The 18,762-nt window shown below is 42.5% G+C and overlaps 1 protein-coding gene across 4 annotated transcripts in view; it reads right to left on the reverse strand.

Moving 5' to 3' along the window:
- Positions 1-1,517: 1,517 nt before the first annotated feature.
- tom1 (target of myb1 membrane trafficking protein) overlaps positions 1,518-18,762 on the reverse strand; it is a 116,761-nt gene continuing 99,516 nt past the window's right edge. For 3 of the 4 annotated variants that reach the window (XM_043679947.2, XM_043679946.2, XM_043679948.2), the window contains 3 exons: positions 17,515-17,574; positions 6,302-6,344; positions 1,518-4,642 (listed from right to left, as the gene is read on the reverse strand). In XM_043679947.2, coding sequence (XP_043535882.2) covers positions 4,497-4,642; positions 6,302-6,344; positions 17,515-17,574 — 249 coding nt within the window. In that variant the 3' untranslated portion in view covers positions 1,518-4,496. The remainder of the gene's footprint in view (positions 4,643-6,301; positions 6,345-17,514; positions 17,575-18,762) is intronic. The other variant, XM_043679949.2, reaches the window with a different exon arrangement.

The raw sequence follows: 18,762 nt of genomic DNA on the forward strand, positions 1-18,762 counted from the left end.
AGTTATTATTTGAACAGTTACTATGTATGTTCAGATGGACAAAGATTAAGATTTTTCAAGTGAGGTGAAGTTTGCTGCTGATACTATAACAGTTTGGAAAGACATTTTTCTGGGGTTGCAAGAGCATTGTTTTTTTTTCCCCCAAAGGAGATTTAAATGCACTCAAGGAATTGCCACGTTATTATATGGCTCATTGGTTTTAATGTGCATATTGGGTGAAGAGGTCAGGGATGACATTGAGGAGTATGGAGAATAATGGAATGCAAAGGGTGAGAGCTTAACATCTTTTAAAACAACTGGGATGAAGCCCAGAAACCAAAGCGAAACTTTAACCAGCCTGCCTCGTGGCTGTATTCAAACTGCTTTAAGTTAAAAATCACAGGACACCAGGTTATAGTCCAACAAGTTTATTTGGAAGCACTAGCTTTTTGAGCGTTGCTCCTTCATCAGGTGGTGAAGGAGCAGTGCTCCGAAAGCTAGTGCTTTCAAATAGACCTGTTGGACTATAACCTGTGTTGTGTGATTTTTATTTTTGTACACCCCAGCCCAACACCGGCATCTCCCAATCATTCAAATTGCTTCTGAGAGTTGATGGACTTGACTTGACCCTGCTCTGTATCCCTGAGTGATAATCATGCATGCAAGACCACTTACATGGAGACAGGTCAGGGATCTTGAGATCAAACCTTTAGATCATAAGTGTTAATGATATGAATGACGAAGTAGAGAGTCTGTCGAGGTTTACAGATTGACATTATGTGAACAGGCATGACAGCAAAAAAAAATTAAAATCAATATGTTATTATTGGTCAGGAGATCGTAATCATGGAGAAGAGGGGGGGATTTAGGTTTCCATGTCTAAAAAGAAATTTACCAAAAGCTACTGTACGAATACAAAAAGACAAAAAGTATTGTTAGCTTTTACCTAAAGAGATTGGAATTGGAGAGTGAGGAAATGAGAATGTTGATTCTTGAAATAGGGAACTGATGCAAACGGAGATTCAGATCATCTACACTTGAATTTAACGCAAGAATTGGCTCAAGAGGCTGAATGGCCTACAATGGTTGAATAGTTATGTATTTTATGTCAGCATCATGCTTTGTGGTGTTTCTCACTGAAGACAGGCTAGAGGATTCTGCCTGTTGGATTCTGTGATCTGAAGGTATTACCACATTGCAGGCGAGGTGTTCTATGCTGGAAATGGGGGTGGAAACCTGCCTATGACCTTCTGTGGCTGTGGTGTATTTTGCTGATGCCAGCTTGCCTGTCATTTCTTTTGTACATTAGCCCCTAACATGGCTGCTGACATTTCCCCTGCTCCAGTTTTAGATAATCAGAGGCATTTACTTAACACATGGACTTGTATTCTAATGGAATTCTGCACTTAGGCCAATTATTTGCTTGCATATATTTGCATTGTGGTGTTTTGTCAAAGGGGAAGGACATGTCAAATAGATTACTTTCCACCTTAATTACAAATCCCAGCAAAAAAAAAGCATCTTGCTCCAAGACTGCATTTCATCACACCATAAATAAATTGCTTTATTCATTAAGATTTGTAGAGAAATTTTGTGAAGTCTGCTGAGAAAGTGACAAAACCCAATTTTTAAAATACTCCACATTTATAGAAAAAAAACATGTTTCAAACAGCACAACTATCTTTTGGTGAACAAAACATGCCATGATTGACACAGGACAGTGTGTTTTAAGAAGGGGGGGTGTCGGTGGAGAAGAGAGAAGCAGCTCAAAGAACAGAGTTTACATTTTGCTTAGTCGGAGTTAATGCCAGTTAAAAGCAGATAATTCAGATTGTCATTCAAGGAAAGCTTGTTCACACCCATTTAATTATCTAAAGTATTTCAAATACTAAATCTGAAACTAAATTTGAGACACTGCTTTTTAATGCTTAACGCATGTTAATTCACTGTCAAATTCCAGCTGTTAGGTTTTAGAAATCAAACTCGCTAAAGGTAGACAATTGCATTTAAATAGTACCTTTCATGACTTTAGGATATTCCTTTGCTAATTAAACACAATAATCACTCAAGTAGGAAAACACAATGGCCAATTTGCACAGAGTAAGTTATGTACAATGTGGATCTTATTCAATTTCTGTTTTGATTGCATAAACTATCAAGGTTCAAAAATAGCCATTCATTCTCTGTAACTGCAGTTTTGTAGAAATACTGACCCTTGGTTAATCAACCAATAAAAAGCTGCAAATATCTGACTATCAAATCAACATGAAAAATGCTTCAATAAATCCTTATTGGCATAAGATTCTGTCAATAAGTGGAGGATAGGTTAGATGTCATATTACTTATGATTGCATGTTTTAAGTTATTTCTATTAAAAAGTGTAATATACATCCTGAATTAATCAAGAAACAGCAAATTTTACTCTGGGTCTTTAGTCATAGGTTCTCTCCAGCAATAGTGTTGAAGGCAAATTTCTTAATGTAAAAGCTGGCTGGAATTCTAGATTCTGCTGGATCAGCCCTGAAACAAGAATCAATCTCAAATTCTATTTTTTTTCAGTGATGTGTAGTTTATTGAAAAGGGGAACTGGTCATTATTTTAAGTGCAAGCTTACCTCAAGATTCTGCATGCAAATGTTAGAATATGTTCTAAATTTTCAGGATTACAAAACAAGTGCCAACTTGTGAAAGGGAAATCAGTTTCTAAGACTGAAAAATGTTGATTTGATGAATAACTTTTCCGATTATTCAGTAATTCTTGACTGTTCCGATTGACAGACAGAAGCAGGTCCTTTGGCCAACCAATTACACTCCACACAAAAATTCTCCTATTCCACTTCAACAAACCCTACCTGCACAAACTTATCAACTCGTTCAGATTTCCTGATAATTACACCCTTTCAGTTCTGCAATCATTCTTATAAACTTTTTATAGCAATTTATCCAGTGCCTCCATATCTTTCTGTAAAATGGGATGGTTCTTCAGAGTAATCTTTTGAACATTTGATGGAAGGATTTCTTCCAAGCCAGAAGTATACAAAACTCTAAACAACACAGAAGGAATGGTCAACACAAATAATACCTTGGACAATTTTGAATAGTTACATTTACCAAATGTACAGACGCAGAAGTGTAAAGTTACTGCACTGAACAACATCGAAAACACAAGGCCCAGCACACTGTTGCGGAATCTTAGCCAGGAATATATTTGCATGGTTACACACCCATAGATAAGGAGAGATGAGTTTTACTAAGAGGTCTAAAACACTAGAAATTTCTGTGTGAGCCAATGCCCAGAAAAATCATTTTTATTGATTTTGCATTAAATTATTTTCCTAAATTATACATTCTCTTCCCTTCCTACACCGCTAGAATTGGTCTAGGAATTGTAGAATTAAGACACCAAGTGCAATTTGGCCCCTCAATTAGAGTTGGCAACCCTATGACAGTGTTTTCCCGTAGGTTTCATCACATGAGCTCCCACACTCCTGTCATTGGGGCATCTTCCAGACGTTGCCTTCCCATGGCTGAAGAAAAAGAACCAAACTTGATGTCTAATTGAATGAATTTTGACTACTCATCAAAGTGTGTTTTCTCCACCAATCTCCCACTATTTGGTTAATGTCTTCTGTACTTTTCTCTGGAGGTAAATCTCTGATTCCTGGAAACACAAAGACAAATCTGGAACATTGGCAACCCTACAATTTCCACAGCTTTGATATCTCTGCTTACAGCCAGGGACGTGCTCCATTTTTAAAGCTTGTAGAAGGAAGGAAAAGTCTCATTGCATAGACAAGAGGATAAAGATGTACACTCCACCTCCAACTCCCCTCTCCCCCCACCCCCCCCCAAAAAAAGTAGCACATCAATAGAATCTACCTCAGAGCTCCCTTAAGTCAGACTAAAGTGTGGATTGTGACCCACTGCTTCACTTGTAACCGCCATCTTTTATTCTCCAGCATTCCCACAAACCCCCCTATGACACATCACTATTTTTGTGTTAAAGCATTTAAAACAGAATAAGTTAATGCTTGGAAATCATTTTTCATATCAGCATACAAAAGAACAATAAAATGTACATGGATGTTTGAGGAGGATACATGTAAAAAGTAGTGTACTCCCAGATCTCCAGTTTAAATTATTTTTACACCACCTATTTTGAACTTCTAAGTACCGTCAGCCCACAGCATCATTCTGTAATTGGATGGCATCTCCACAACTTCAACAAAGGGTCACATCTTGACTTTATCCGTATTTTAGGAGCTGTGGCCATTCGGGATAAATATTTTAAAATAGGAAAGTCTGTGCACTCTGTTTTCGTACCGTCCCCTGTATGGGAGCAACAGGCGTGGATTGAGAGAGGGACAGAGAGAGGGACAGAGAGAGGGACAGAGAGAGGGACAGAGAGAGGGACAGAGAGAGGGACAGAGAGAGGGACAGAGAGAGGGACAGACAGCACAGGACTGCCCCAATGTGTTCCTTCATTCAAGGTGGCAGGCAGAGAGTGGACCCGAGGCATCACAGTGTAAAGAGGGCATCCTCCACCTTTTCCTGCTTCTTCTTTTTGGTTATAGTAATGGAACCAGGAGCCTCAGTGGGAGGTGATGGGAGGGCTGGCAGCCGTTCTGCTGCTTTTGCTCGCTCTTCCAGGAATTTATCAAATTCTGGAAAAAAAAAATTTGCTTTATTCATTATGAAAAACACAACTTCCCCACAGCTTAGCATCTTAGATCAAGCAAGACACTGGTCCAGCTTCTAGATGGGATAGAGACTACTTATAAAGGCAAAGTATTGCATGGAATAGACACTCCTGCACTAATTCTGATCAACGCGGGGAGCATGGGATGGAGAGAAATTTCCGAGACAGTTTCCCAAAAACTGGAGATTTTATTTCACCTCTCCCTGGAGATCATTTGGCTACGGGTGCACTACAGAGTTTGCGAATTGTAGTAAACAAGGTATCACAATTATGTGGGACAAGCTGGAGGAACCAAAGGTCATTTCTTGTTTGTCATTATTTGTATGTAAATTAGAAGATTATCACAAGAGTTGGAGATTTTCATCTGAGAGACAGGGGTGGTAGATAGAGGGAGGAGAGAGAATTCCAGCGCTTAAGATGTAGGTAGCTGTTGGATTCAGTACCAATGGCATGTATCAAAATCAGAGATGCTTAAGAAGCCTTAGCTAGTGGACTGCAGATAACCAAGGGCTGGAGGCAATTATAATCATGGGGACAGATGATGCAGGGACCTAAACAAAAGAGATAACTCAAGACTTTACTTGAGATAATATAGATCAGCGACCTTAGGGGTGAGGGGTGAACAGACTAGGTGTCTTGCAGTTAAAAGCAAAGCTATTGTTACTCTGAACAAAAACTGCCAATTAAAATGAAATAAAGGGCTTTGATGAATGAGTCATCGAATCCCTACAGTATAGAAACAGGCGATTTGGCCCAACTGGTCCACACCAAACCTCCAAACAGCATCCTACCCAGCTGAAAGTGAGGACTGCAGCTGTTGCAGATTAGAGTGGTGCTAGAAAAGCACAGCAGGTCAGGCATCATCCGAGAAGCAGGAAAATCAAAGTTTCAGGCAGAAGCCCTTCATCAGGAATGAGGCTGGAAGCCTTGGGGGTGGAGAGATAAATGGAAGGGGGACCTTCAACCCCAGGGCAGCAATGTGGACTCATTTTCCCTCCCCCCCATCTTAGCCCAGCTCCAAACTTCCAGCTCAGCACCATTCTCATGACCTGTCCCACCTGTCAATCTTCCTTCCCACCTATCCGCTCCACCTCCTCTCCAACCTATCACCTTTGCCCCTTCCTCCATCCAACTACTTTTTCCCCAGCCCCACCTCCTCCCATTTATGTCTCCACCACTCTAATCTAGCATCCTACCCAGACCCATCCCCCTACCCTACCCATGTAACCTTGGATTTCCCATGGCTAACCCAACTAACCTGCACATCCCTGAACACTGTGGGCAATTTAGCACAACCAACCCATCTAAGTTGCACATCTTTGGACTCTGGGAGGAAACTGGAGCACTCAGCAGAAACCCACGTAGAAACTTAGTCATTATTATCATGTGACCAGTAACAAAGTTTTTAGTTTGACATTTTTATTTCACTTTCAATAAACAGCTTCAGTTTACAAGCAATAAAGTTGTGATGTTTAGGGGAAAAGAAAATCAGATCACGATTAGAGGGGTTCAACAATTGGTGGTATGACAGCCACTGAACATTCAAACAGTTCCACAATGAGCTTCAATATGAAGAAATATATCCATTACAAAACAAAAATAGAATAAAAAAAACTAAATTTACCTTCACTTGTTACTCCTTCAGAATCATCTCCAAATTCACCTTTCTAAAATTAAAGGTAGTATTTATTAGTAATTTCTAATGTAACAATAGAATTCTGTCTTTTGATGTTACTCGGGATCGAAGAAAAACAATTAAAACTGCATTGAACTAAGAGCATTTGGTAACGCGAGCAGAGTCAATGGGACATGCACTCCGTCACTAGTAGCTGAAGTAGCCACTGATATTTGAGAGTCAGACACAAAACAGACATTCTACTTTAGCTGTTATAATTGCACAATAACTTGAAGTGAAAGTTGCAAAGTCACACAGAGGATTATAACATGCTCTCTCTTTAGAAAGAGTTGGCTGGTGGGGAATGTAACCAGAGGTTGTCACCTCAGGTGGGGGGAGAGATTGAGAAAACAGAGTCTTGACGGTGCACACAACAGGTCTATCTCAAAGATTGGATTAAATCCAACCAGCTGATTCATGTTTGATCAATGTTTTAAAAAAAAAACACAGCCACATGGGCTTCACAAACACCAAATTAGACAATAGACAATAGGTGCAGGAGTAGGCCATTCTGCCCTTCGAGCCTGCACCACCATTCATTATGATCATGGCTGATCATCCTCAATCAGTATCCTGTTCCTGCCTTATCTCCATAACCCTTGATTCCACTATCCTTGAGGGCTCTATCCAACTCTTTCTTAAACGAATCCAGAGACTGGGCCTCCACTGCCTTCTGGGGCAGAGCATTCTACACACCCACCACTCTCTGGGTGAAGAAGTTTCTGCTCATCTCTGTCCTAAATGGCCTACCCCTTATTTTTAAACTGTGTCCTCTGGTTCGGGACTCACCCATCAGCAGAAACATGTTTCCTGCCTCCAGAGTGTAAAATCCTTTAATAATCTTATATATCTCAATCAGATCCCCTCTCAGTCTTCTAAACTCAAGGGTATACAAGCCCAGTCGTTTCAATCTTTCAACATAAGATAGTCCTGCCATTCCAGGAATTGACCTTGTGAACCTACACTGCACTCCCTCAATAGCCAGAATGTCTTTCCTCAAATTTGGAAACCAGAACTGCACACAATATTCCAGGTGCGGTCTCACCTGGGCCCTGTACAGCTGCAGAAGAACCTCTTTGCTTCTATACTCAATCCCTCTTGTTAAGAAGGCCAGCATACTATTAGCTTTCTTCACTACCTGCTGTACCTGCATGCTTGCCTTCATTGACTGGTGTACAAGAACACCCAGATCTCTTTGTACTGCCCCTTTACCTAACTTAGACCCTTTGCGCCACCTCCAAAAAGACCCCACCACCAGGGATATATTTCCCTCCCCACCCCTTTCCACCTTCTGCAAAGACCGTTCCGTCTGTGACTACCTGGTCAGGTCCACGCCCCCCTACAACCCACCCTCCCGTCCTGGCACCTTCCCTGCCACTGCAGGAATTGCAAAACCTGCGCCCACACCTCCTCTCTCACCTCCATCCAAGGCCCTAAAGGAGCCTTCCACATCCAAAGTTTTACCTGGACATCCACCAATATCATTTATTGTATACGTTGCTCCCGATGCGGTCTCCTCTGCATTGGGGAGACTGGACGCCTCCTAGCAGAGTGCTTTAGGGAACATCTCCGGGACACCCGCACCAATCAACCACATCGCCCTGTGGCCCAACATTTCAATCTGCCAAGGACATGGAGGTCCTGGGACGCCTCCACCGCCGCTCCCTCACCACCAGACATCTGGAGGAAGAACGCCTCATCTTCCGCCTCGGAACACTTCAACCCCAGGGCATCAATATGGACTTCAACAGTTTCCTCATTTCCCCTTCCACCACCTCACCCAAGTTCCAAACTTCCAGCTCAGCACTGTCCCCATGACTTTTCCTACCTGCCTATCTTCTTTTTCACCTATCCACTCCACCCTCCTCCCTGACGTATCACCTTCATCCCCTCCCCACTCACCTATTGTACTCTATGCTACTTTCTCCCCATCCCCACCCCCACCCTCGTCTCATTTATCTCTCCACCCTTCAGGCTCTCTGCCTTTATTCCTGATGAAGGGCTTTTGCCCAAAATGTCGATTTTACTGCTCCTCGGATGCTGCCTGAACTGCTGTGCTCTTCCAGCACCACTGGATCTCCCTTGTCCATCTTCAAGAGTTACATCCTCAAAAAATTTCAGAAAATTAGTCAAGCATGGTTTCCCCTTCATAAATCCATGCTGACTCTGACCTATCCTGCTACTGCTATCCAGATGTGTCGTAATTTCATCCTTTATAATTGACTCCAGCATCTTTCCCACCACTGAGGTCAGACTAACTGGTCTATAATTTCCTGCTTTCTCTTTCACTCCTTTCTTACAACATTAGCCACCCTCCAATCCGCAGGAACTGATCCTGAATCTATCGAAACTCTGGAAAATAATCACCAACGCATCCATGATTTCTCGAGCCACCTCCTTCAGTACCCTGGGACGTTGACCATCAGGCCCTGGGGACTTATCAACCTTCAGACCTAACAGTCTCTCCAACACCAATTCCTGGCAAATATAAATTCCCTTCAGTTCAGGTCCTTCAGCGACTGTTACCTCTGGGAGATTGCTTGGATCTTCCCCAGTGAACACAGATCTGAAATACCAATTCAACTCTTCTGCCATTTCTTTGTTCTCCATAATATATTCCCCTGTTTCTGTCTTCAAGGGCCCAATTTTAGTCTTAACCATTTTTTTCCCTTTCACATACCTAAAAAAGCTTTTACTACCCTCCTTTATATTTTTGGCCAGTTTATCTTTGTACCTCATTTTTTCTCTGCGTATTTCCTTCTTATTAATCCTCTGTTGTTCTTTCAAAGCTTCCGTTTTCCCACTCATCTTTGCTATGTTATAGAACATAAAACATAGAAGAATACAGCACAGTACAGGCCCTTCGGCCCTCGATGTTGCGCCGATCCAAGCCCACCTAACCTACACTAGCCCACTATCCTCCATATGCCTATCCAATGCCCACTTAAATGCCCATAATGGAGGGAGAGTCCACCACTGCTACTGGCAGGGCATTCCATGAACTCACGACTCGCTGAGTAAAGAACCTACCCCTAACATCTGTCCTATACCTAGCTCCCCCTTAATTTAAAGCTATGCCCCCTTGTAATAGCTGACTCCATACGTGGAAAAAGATTCTCACTGTCAACCCTATCTAAACCCCTAATCATCTTGTACACCTCTATCAAGTCACCCCTAAACCTTCTTTTCTCCAATGAAAACAGCCCCAAGTGCCTCAGCCTTTCCTCATACAATCTTCCTACCATACCAGGCAACATCCTGGTAAACCTCCTCTGCACCCATTCCAGTGCCTCCACATTCTTCCTATAGTATGGCGACCAAAACTGCACACAATACTCCAGATGTGGCCGCACCAGAGTCTTATACAACTGCAACATGACCTCAGTACTCCGGAACTCAATTCCTCTACCAATAAAAGCCAGTACGCCATATGCCTTCTTCACCGCACTATTTACCTGGGTGGCAACTTTCAAAGATCTGTGTACATGGACACCAAGATCCCTCTGCTCATCCACACTACCAAGTATCCGACCATTAGCCCAGTACCCCATCTTTTTGTTACTCTTACCAAAGTGAATCACCTCACACTTAGCTACATTGAATTCCATTTGCCACCTTTCTGCCCAGCTCTGCAGCTTATCTATATCCCGCTGTAACCTGACACACCTTCCTCACTGTCTACAACTCCTCCGACTTTCGTATCATCCGCAAACTTGCTCAACCTTCTAACCTTCTAACCCCTCCTCCAGGTCATTTATAAAAATGACAAACAGCAATGGTCCCAAAACAGATCCTTGCGGAACACCGCTAGTGACGGCACTCCAAGATGAACCTTTGCCATCAACTACTATCCTCTGTCTTCTTCCAGCCAGCCAACTCCTAATCCAAACCTCCAACTCACCCTCAATGCCATACCTCCGTATTTTTTTTGCAGTAGTCTACCATGGGGAACCTTATCAAACGCCTTACTAAAATCCATATACACCACATCTACCGCTTTCCCCTCGTCCACCTCCTTAGTCACCTTCTCAAAGAATTCAATAAGGTTTGTGAGACACGACCTGCCCTTCACAAAACCATGCTGACTATCCTTGATCACATTATTCCTATCCAGATGTTCATAAATCCTATCCCTTACAATTCTCTCTAAGACTCTGCCCACAACAGAAGTGAGACTCACCGGCCTATAGTTACTAGGGTTATCCCTACTCCCCTTCTTGAACAAGGGAACCACATTTGCTAGCCTCCAATCTTCTGGCACTACACCTGTAGACAACGAGGACATAAAAATCAAGGCCAATGGCTCTGCAATCTCCTCCCTTGCTTCCCAGAGAATCCTAGGATAAATGCCATCAGGCCCAGGGGACTTATCTATTTTCACCCTTTCCAGAATTTCCAACACCTCTTCCCTACATACCTCAAAGCCGTCCATTCTACTTGTGACTCAGTATTCACATCGACAACAATGTCCTGTTCCTGAGTGAATACTGACGAAAAGTATTCATTCAGTGTCTCCCCAATCTCTTCAGCCTCCACACGCAACTTCCCACTACTATCCTTGACTGGACCTATTCCTAACCTAGTCATTCTTTTATTCCTGACATACCTATAGAAAGCCTTAGGGTTTTCCCTAATCCTACCAACTAAGGACTTTTCATGTCCCCTCCTTGCTGCTCTTAGCTCTCTCTTCAGGTCCTTCCTGGCTACCTTATAACTCTCAATCGCCCCAATTGAACCTTCACGCCTCATCTTTACATAGGCCGCCCTCTTCCATTTATCAAGGGATTCCAATTCCTTATTAAACCACGGCTCCCTCACACGACCCTTTCCTCCCTGCCTGACGGGTACATACTTATCAAGGACACTCAATAGTTGCTCCTTGAACAAGCTCCACATATCAATTACGCCCTTGCCTTGAAGCTTACTTTTCCAAGCCACACATCCTAAGTCATGCCTCACCGCATCAGAATTTTCCTGCCCCCAGCTATAACTCTTGTCCTGTCGTGCACATTTATCCCTCTCCATCACTAGAGTAAAAGTCACCGAATTGTGGTCACTGTCCCCAAAGTGCTCACCTACCTCTAATTCTAACACCTGGCCTGGTTCGTTACCCAGAACCAAATCCAGTATGGCCTCACCTCTTGTTGGCCTATCTACATATTGTGTCAGGAAACCCTCCTGCACACATTGGACAAACACTGACCCATCTAACGAACTTGAGCTATAGCTTTCCCAATCAATATCAGGAAAGTTAAAGTCCCCCATAACAACCACCCTATTACTTTCACTCTTCTCTTGAATCATCCTCGCAATCCTTTCTTCTACGATTCTAGGACTATTAGGAGGCCTGTAAAAGACTCCTAACAGGGTGAGCTCACCTTTCCTATTCCTAACTTCAGCCCAAACTACCTCAGATGGCGAGTCTTCATCCATTGTCCTTTCCACCGCTGTAATACTATCTTTGACAAGCAATGCCACACCTCCCCTCTTTTACCCCCACCTCTGACCCTACTAAAACATTTAAACCCTGGGACCTGCAACAGCCAATCCTGTCCCTGTTCTACCCATGTCTCCGTAATAGCCACAACATCGAAGTCCCAGGTACCAACCCACGCTGCAAGTTCACCTACCTTATTTCGTATACTTCTTGCATTGAAGTATACACACTTCAAGCCACTTTCCTGTTTACAGGCACCCTCCTTTGAAATTGATGCCATGATCCTAACCTCCCTACACTCCAGGTCCTGCACCCTAAAGCTACAGTCTGGGTTCCCATGCCCCTGCAGAATTAGTTTAAACCCCCCCGAAGAGCACTAGCAAACCTCCCCCCAAGGATACTGGTGCCCCTCAGGTTCAGGTGCAGACCATCCTGTTTATAGAGGTCCCACCTTCCCCAGAAAGAACCCCAGTTATCCAAATACCGGAATCCCTCCCTCCTGCACCATCCCTGTAGCCACGCATTTAACTGTTGTCTCTCCCTATTCCTCTTTTACTTTTTCTCTTTTGACATTATAGTTTCTTAACTTCCCTCGTCAGCCACGGCCACCCCTGCCTCCTCCTAGGATCTTTCTTCCTTTTTGGAATGAACTGATCCTGCATCTTCTGCATTATACTCAGAAATATCTGCCATTGTTCCTCCACTGTCATCCCTGCTAAGGTATTGCACCATTGAACTTTGGCCAGCTCCTCCCTCATAGCTCCATAGTTCCCTTTATTCAACAGAAATATTGTCACTACCGATTGTAGCCTCTCCCTTTCAAATTGCAGATTGAAGCTTATTGTATTATGGTCACTACCTCCTAATGGCTCCTTCACTTCGAGGTCCCTGATCAATTCTGGTTCGTTGCTTCTTTAAAAGGTAGAGAGATTACAATAAGAAAGCATCAAAATGATGCAGATTCAAATCTCAGCTTTTCATAAGTTTCCTGAATCAGAACTAGATGGAGAGCCAACTCTCCCTCCCTTGTTAAATTTACTCTCAGTTGGCAAAAGCCCTGCATCTCTAGTGCTATAGAGCAGACTAATAGCACTGACCTCAATTTAGCTCATTCTAACCAGTCACTAAGGATGTAAAAATCCCCATCCTCAGAATATCCCCACCCCATTAGGTTTAGAGATATCTCAACAAAAGGCAGTATACTACAATTAAAATATTGTAGTATAGTTTGTGTTCATCCTCTCAAAAAACCCATCTACACATACAAATGAAATTATTTACCTGAATATTAATAAGACCTTCTCAACTCCCCCTCTATAAGCTGTACCTCCTCTGTGACAGAGCAAAAGTCTTGAAAGGTCTTTAACACTAGTATAAATCAATTGGGAGTGCACACTCCTGATTATCCCATCCATCATAATGCTGGCATTATGAATTATGATCTTTGAGGAAATTGAAACAACTGCTTGGAGGTATCATGCAAATAATCATAGAACCATCCACCTCAGGAGATGGTCTTCCAGACCATTGCACCTGTGCCTGCTTTTTGAAACAACTATCCAATTAGCCCCATTCCCTCTGCTGTTTACCTTTCAGTCTTACAAAATCTTACTTTGAACACAGTATATACAGTGAAGCCTGCAAATTATGAATATGTTGTGGACTGGCAACAGCTGTCCATTTTTTACAACAATCATTGGATGTACTGTAACAATATTCTTAAACTCAAAAGAACAGGTGAGACGGTGATCAATTCAATCAAAATAACTGGGCAAGAATCTCCCAAAACTCCAACATTCCTCACCTTCTCCAGAATTCAAATCCCTCCACAACTTGATGACTGAGATTCTACTGAGAGTCCAAGTCTTCATTTAAACACTAAATCTCACTGCCAATATAATCTTATTGCTACCTTAGCCACAAGCAAATTGGCATAGGGATGAACAATCAACAATGTTGAACATATCAGAATGGTAAACATCTGCCTAATGGAGCATTTTGGGAGATTGGCATTTTGTCTCTTGGGCTATTGGCATTAACCCTTGGAAATGAGGGAAAGTTTCCATTGTGACAAATTCCACTTAGACTGTGACATTTTCTCAAATATCCAGCCACAAAGTTATCACTGATAATTACAGCTCCTAGAAATAATTGTAATGTATTTGCATGGATTCATGGATTGTGTAACATATTGAAAACAGGTACAGGAATAAAACAGACATTTTAGGGTTGACAGACAGTAGCTAGCAGGGTTTTCCCAAGGATCAGTATTTGAACCTCAGCTATGTACAATCCAGAATAATGAATAATATGAAGGACTGAGTGCACTGAACTAAGCTTTCTGACAATATAAACTTTTGTGAGAAAGTATACGGTGAGAAGGTAGGAGGTTGAGGATATATAGACGGGTTGTGATGACAATGTATCATAACCCCAAATTACTTACAGGCACACTGAACTTTGCTTTTAAAAAAAAGCCAAACCAAGAATCACTGATAACGTAAATCCAGAGAATGGAATTCACTGATAACTAAGTCCCTAGTTTAACACCTTGAACATCATGTATGTAGATTGTCAAGGAAATCTCAAACAGAGGGGCTTAAAAGGAAGAGATGCAAGGCAATTATAGATTACCCCTTTCAACAAGAAAACCATCCCTTGTGGGTTACGTCTCAGACTGTAGACTGGAGATGAAAGTCATGTTTGTGTTTTGCCCTCTCAGAAATACTCAAGAACATGGCTAAAAATCCCCGCAGCCTCTGTCTTAGTTGACTGGTATGCCAACATGGACTAGTGTGCTGAGAAAGTCTCCACATAAGGAATAGCCAATTTGCTTGTGCTAAATAAAAGACTCTTGCCGAGTGCTACAAGCCAGGTGTATCAGTGAAGGCACCATCAAAAGTGAAACACAATAAAAGTCTCAGCTAACCTACAAAGCCAAGAATATGAAAATCAACTGCACTATTTGTGTAAGTATTACCAGTATCATCTAAATTAATGGTAATGTTCCATTATCTATCCTTTAATGATCCCAGAGACTGATTTGTAGATATTTTAACTTGCCTTTTTACTCAATTCACCTTTCTAATTGGTGTGTCATATTTCATTATATTCCTGCATATTTAATTGCTAACAAATTCACTCATTTTAACTCAAGAAAGCCCAATTAATTTGACCCCTTTTATATGGAATATATTTGGATTGGGAAAGCATATCCTTTTAAAATTAAAGTTACCAATATAGAGCCAGTTCATCTCTCTTCACTCTGGAGCTGAACAACTTAGGGGTATGAAATTTTGAATGGGGACCAATTGTAATGAAGTTGAGCAAGTGGGCAGGAATACAACAAATGGGGTATGATGTGGGGAAGTATGAAGTTATTCACTATGCCAAGAAAAAAAAATGTTAACAAATAGGATACTTAAATGGAGAGAGACTGGGAACGCATAAATGAAAGCGAGTGTGCAGGCACATCAAACAATTAGGATGCAAATGTATGCAAACCCTTTCTACAAAGTGATTGGCATACAAAGTAAAGATTGCTCATAACTAATGAGAACACATGTAGAGTACTGTGTACAGCTTCTGATACCTTATACAAGGAAAGATACACTAACTTAGAGAGAGAGAGAATACAATGAAGATGAAGGTTCACTAGACTGATCCCTGGGATCAGAGATGGAAATGTGTTGCTGGAAAAGCGCAGCAGGTCAGGCAGCATCTAGGGAACAGTAGAATTGACGTTTCGGGCATTAGCCCTTCTTCAGGAATGAGGAAAGTTGGTCCAGCAGGCTAAGATAAAAGATAGGGAGGAGGGACTTGGGGGAGGGGCGTCGGAAATATGATAGGTGGAAAGAGGTCAAGGTGAGGGTGATAGGTCAGACTGGGGTGGGGGCGGAGAGGTCGGGAAGAAGATTGCAGGTTAGGAAGGCGGTGCTGAATTTGATGGATTTGACGGAGACAGGCTGGGGGGAGGGGAAATGAGGAAACTGGTGAAATCCGAGTTCATCCCTTGTGGTTGGAGGGTTCCTAGCCGGAAGATAAGGCGTTCTTCCTCCAACCGTCGTTTCGCTGTGGTCTGACGATGGAGGAGTCCAAAGATCTGCATATCCTTGGTGGAGTGGGAGGGGGAATTGAAATGTTGAGCTACAGGGTGGTTGGGTTGGTTGGTCCGGGTGTCTCAGAGATGTTCTCGGAAACGCTCCGCAAGTAGGCGGCCTGTCTCCCCAATATAGAGGAGGCCACATCGGGTGCAGAGGATGCAATAGATGATATGTGTGGAGGTACAGGTAAATCTGTGGCGGATATGGAAGTTTCCTTTGGGGCCTTGGAGGGAGGTGAGGGGGGAGGTGTGGGCGCAAGTCTTGCACCTCCTGCGGTTGCAGGGGAAGGTGCCGGGAGTGGAGATTGGGTTGGTGGTGGGTGTGGATCTGACGAGGGAGTCACGGAGGGAGTGGTCTTTACGGAATGCTGATAGGGGAGGGGAGGGAAATATATCCTTGGTGGTGGGGTCCGTTTGGAGGTGGCGGAAATGACGGCGGATGATGCGCTGTACATGGAGGTTAGTGGGGTGGTAGGTGAGGACCAGTGGGGTTCTGTCCTGGTGGCGGTTGGAGGGGCGGGGTTCAAGGGCAGAGGATCGGGAAGTGGAAGAGATGCGGTGGAGGGCATCGTCGACCACGTCGGGGGGGAAAGTGCGGTCCTTGAAGGAGGAGGCCATCTGGGTTGTGCGTTTTTGGAACTGGGATCAACAAATCGTGCTATGAGGAGAGATAAAGTAGACCAAATCAATGCCGAGTTGAGAACAAGAGATTTTAATAAACCACATTCCTCTTCCAGTAGCAAATCAATGTGCTTCAGGTTTTCCTGGTTAGCTGAAAGGACAATGCTTTGGTCCATGCTAAATATCTACCTTTGTATGAGCTCAGCTCAATCATGGCTCTTAGTGGTGAAAGCTCCAAACGGGCCAATCCTAACAGGGCAGAACCTCAAGAGCAACCCCATAAAATATTCCCTTCCTGTTGTGTTATTTCACAAGCACTAGCCATTCTCAGATATTGCCTAAGTGTCCAGTTTTCATGTCCAAATCTAAACAGTGACTGCTGTTTGACCACTGGTAGTGATGGAGGAGGTATTCAGAGTTTATGCAGTACCTAATCGCAGCTAGTACACACAACAGCTTGGTTCATTGCCCAATAAGGATTGGAAATCTTGGACCACTGTGGCCAGGAGAGGGCACTGGTGTACACAGGCAAATTGTGGTGTCACTTATCACAACCCCATGGCAATCAACCAACCACAGACTGGGAAATGAACTGAGCTTTTCCAAAGAGTTTACTCCTCCTACTTCTTATGTTGATTACACTCTGGCCAGTATGGCTCAAAGCATGCACCATCATCATTGTCAAGCTGTTAGTTGGGTTTAAACCTGCAGAATTCAACAAGCCTGTTAGGCAACCCCTGTGCTCTGACATTAACAAAAAAGCATGTGTAAGAATATTTCCAAAGCACACCAAGGTGCTTAACAACTGAGTTGAATAGATGGAAAATGAAAGGGGAATAAGACCGGATCTCTGGTCGGGATTAGAAATAGATTTCTCAGTCAAAGCTTGGAATCCATAAAACAGCTTTGCCAAAACTCTGGAAGGTCTAATGGTATATCACCAAAATCAAACTCAAACTTCAATGGGGTTAAAACAATGAAAAAGATACTCAAAATTCTCACCACATCTGTGGACAGCCACTGTTCAATATCATCCATTAGACTGTTCTGAGTGACTGGAATCTGTTACACATAAATGGGAAGGGCAGGTGGAAATTAAACAATCAAAAAAAAAATAAAATTGATAATAAAGTTCACGTATAAGCAAGGTATAAAGTTCCTTGATTTTATTTTAATTCAGGATTCATATAAAAAGGTCAATTATAAGATCTATCATTTAAGCACTTGTAAAATGCTCAGTTTAAGACAATATTCCAGTGAGTTTCTGAAGTAGTTGGAACTTCACACCTTGCTTTCCAAAAATTAAATTGATAAATTATAATCCGTTTCACCATACACACAGATTGGTCACAATATTCCAAAAGTAAATTAAAAGTCAATAAATTAATTTTAAAATAGGAATGAGTCAGCCTGGTAAGAGGTGGTGATGATTAGGCTCTTTAAAAATAGTTTCAAAAGATGTCCACCCAAAAGGACACAGGAAAAAATTGATAAATCACATACCACGTGGACAGCCTGTTCAATACCATACAAGAGCAAAGAAGCTGGAGGGGGGGGGAACTCAGCAGGTCAGGCAGCATCAGTGGAGACAAACAGAGTTAATGTTTCTGATTGATGACTTTGCCTAAGAGAAATGGAAACTTTGGAGTTTCTAAGCAGGTAGAAAGGGGAGAGAGGCAGTAAGAATTAAGGGGAAACCTGTGATAGGGTTGAGATAGATAGATTCTTGATCAGTCAGAAATCAAGGGTTATGGGAAAAGAGCAGGAAAATGAACATGATGAATGTCACAGCAGGCTTGAGGGGCCAAACAGCCTATTCCTGTTCCTATTTCCTATGGGCTCATGGGTTGAAAGTCAGGGTAGATTATAAAATATCTTATTGTACAACAGTTAAAAAAGAAACTGGTGACAGATATAGTGAAGAAACAAAGACGGTGTCCAAATGAGGGGTGGATAGCTAAATAAAAACTAATCTTCATGTTGCATTCAGGTAAAGACTAACTCAACACAACACAGAGAAATAAAACATGTAGAACAAAATGGGAGACAGAAGTTATGATCAAACATTGCTGGATACTATGTTGGCTACAGAGTGCTGAGGCAAAACAGAACAACTCCATTGAGTTTCACTGGAGCAGGCCACTGTCAGAAGTCAGACTGGGAGCTAACATGAAGAATTATAATGACAAATAACTGGAAGCTTGGGGTCATGTTTACAAACTCAAGGCATGTGCTGCAAAGTGGTGATCA

This window comes from Chiloscyllium plagiosum, unplaced genomic scaffold (genome assembly GCF_037043375.1).
Source record: "Chiloscyllium plagiosum isolate Xiang-an unplaced genomic scaffold, Cpla_swu_hap1 HiC_scaffold_33, whole genome shotgun sequence".
In the NCBI taxonomy this organism is placed as follows: domain Eukaryota; kingdom Metazoa; phylum Chordata; class Chondrichthyes; order Orectolobiformes; family Hemiscylliidae; genus Chiloscyllium; species Chiloscyllium plagiosum.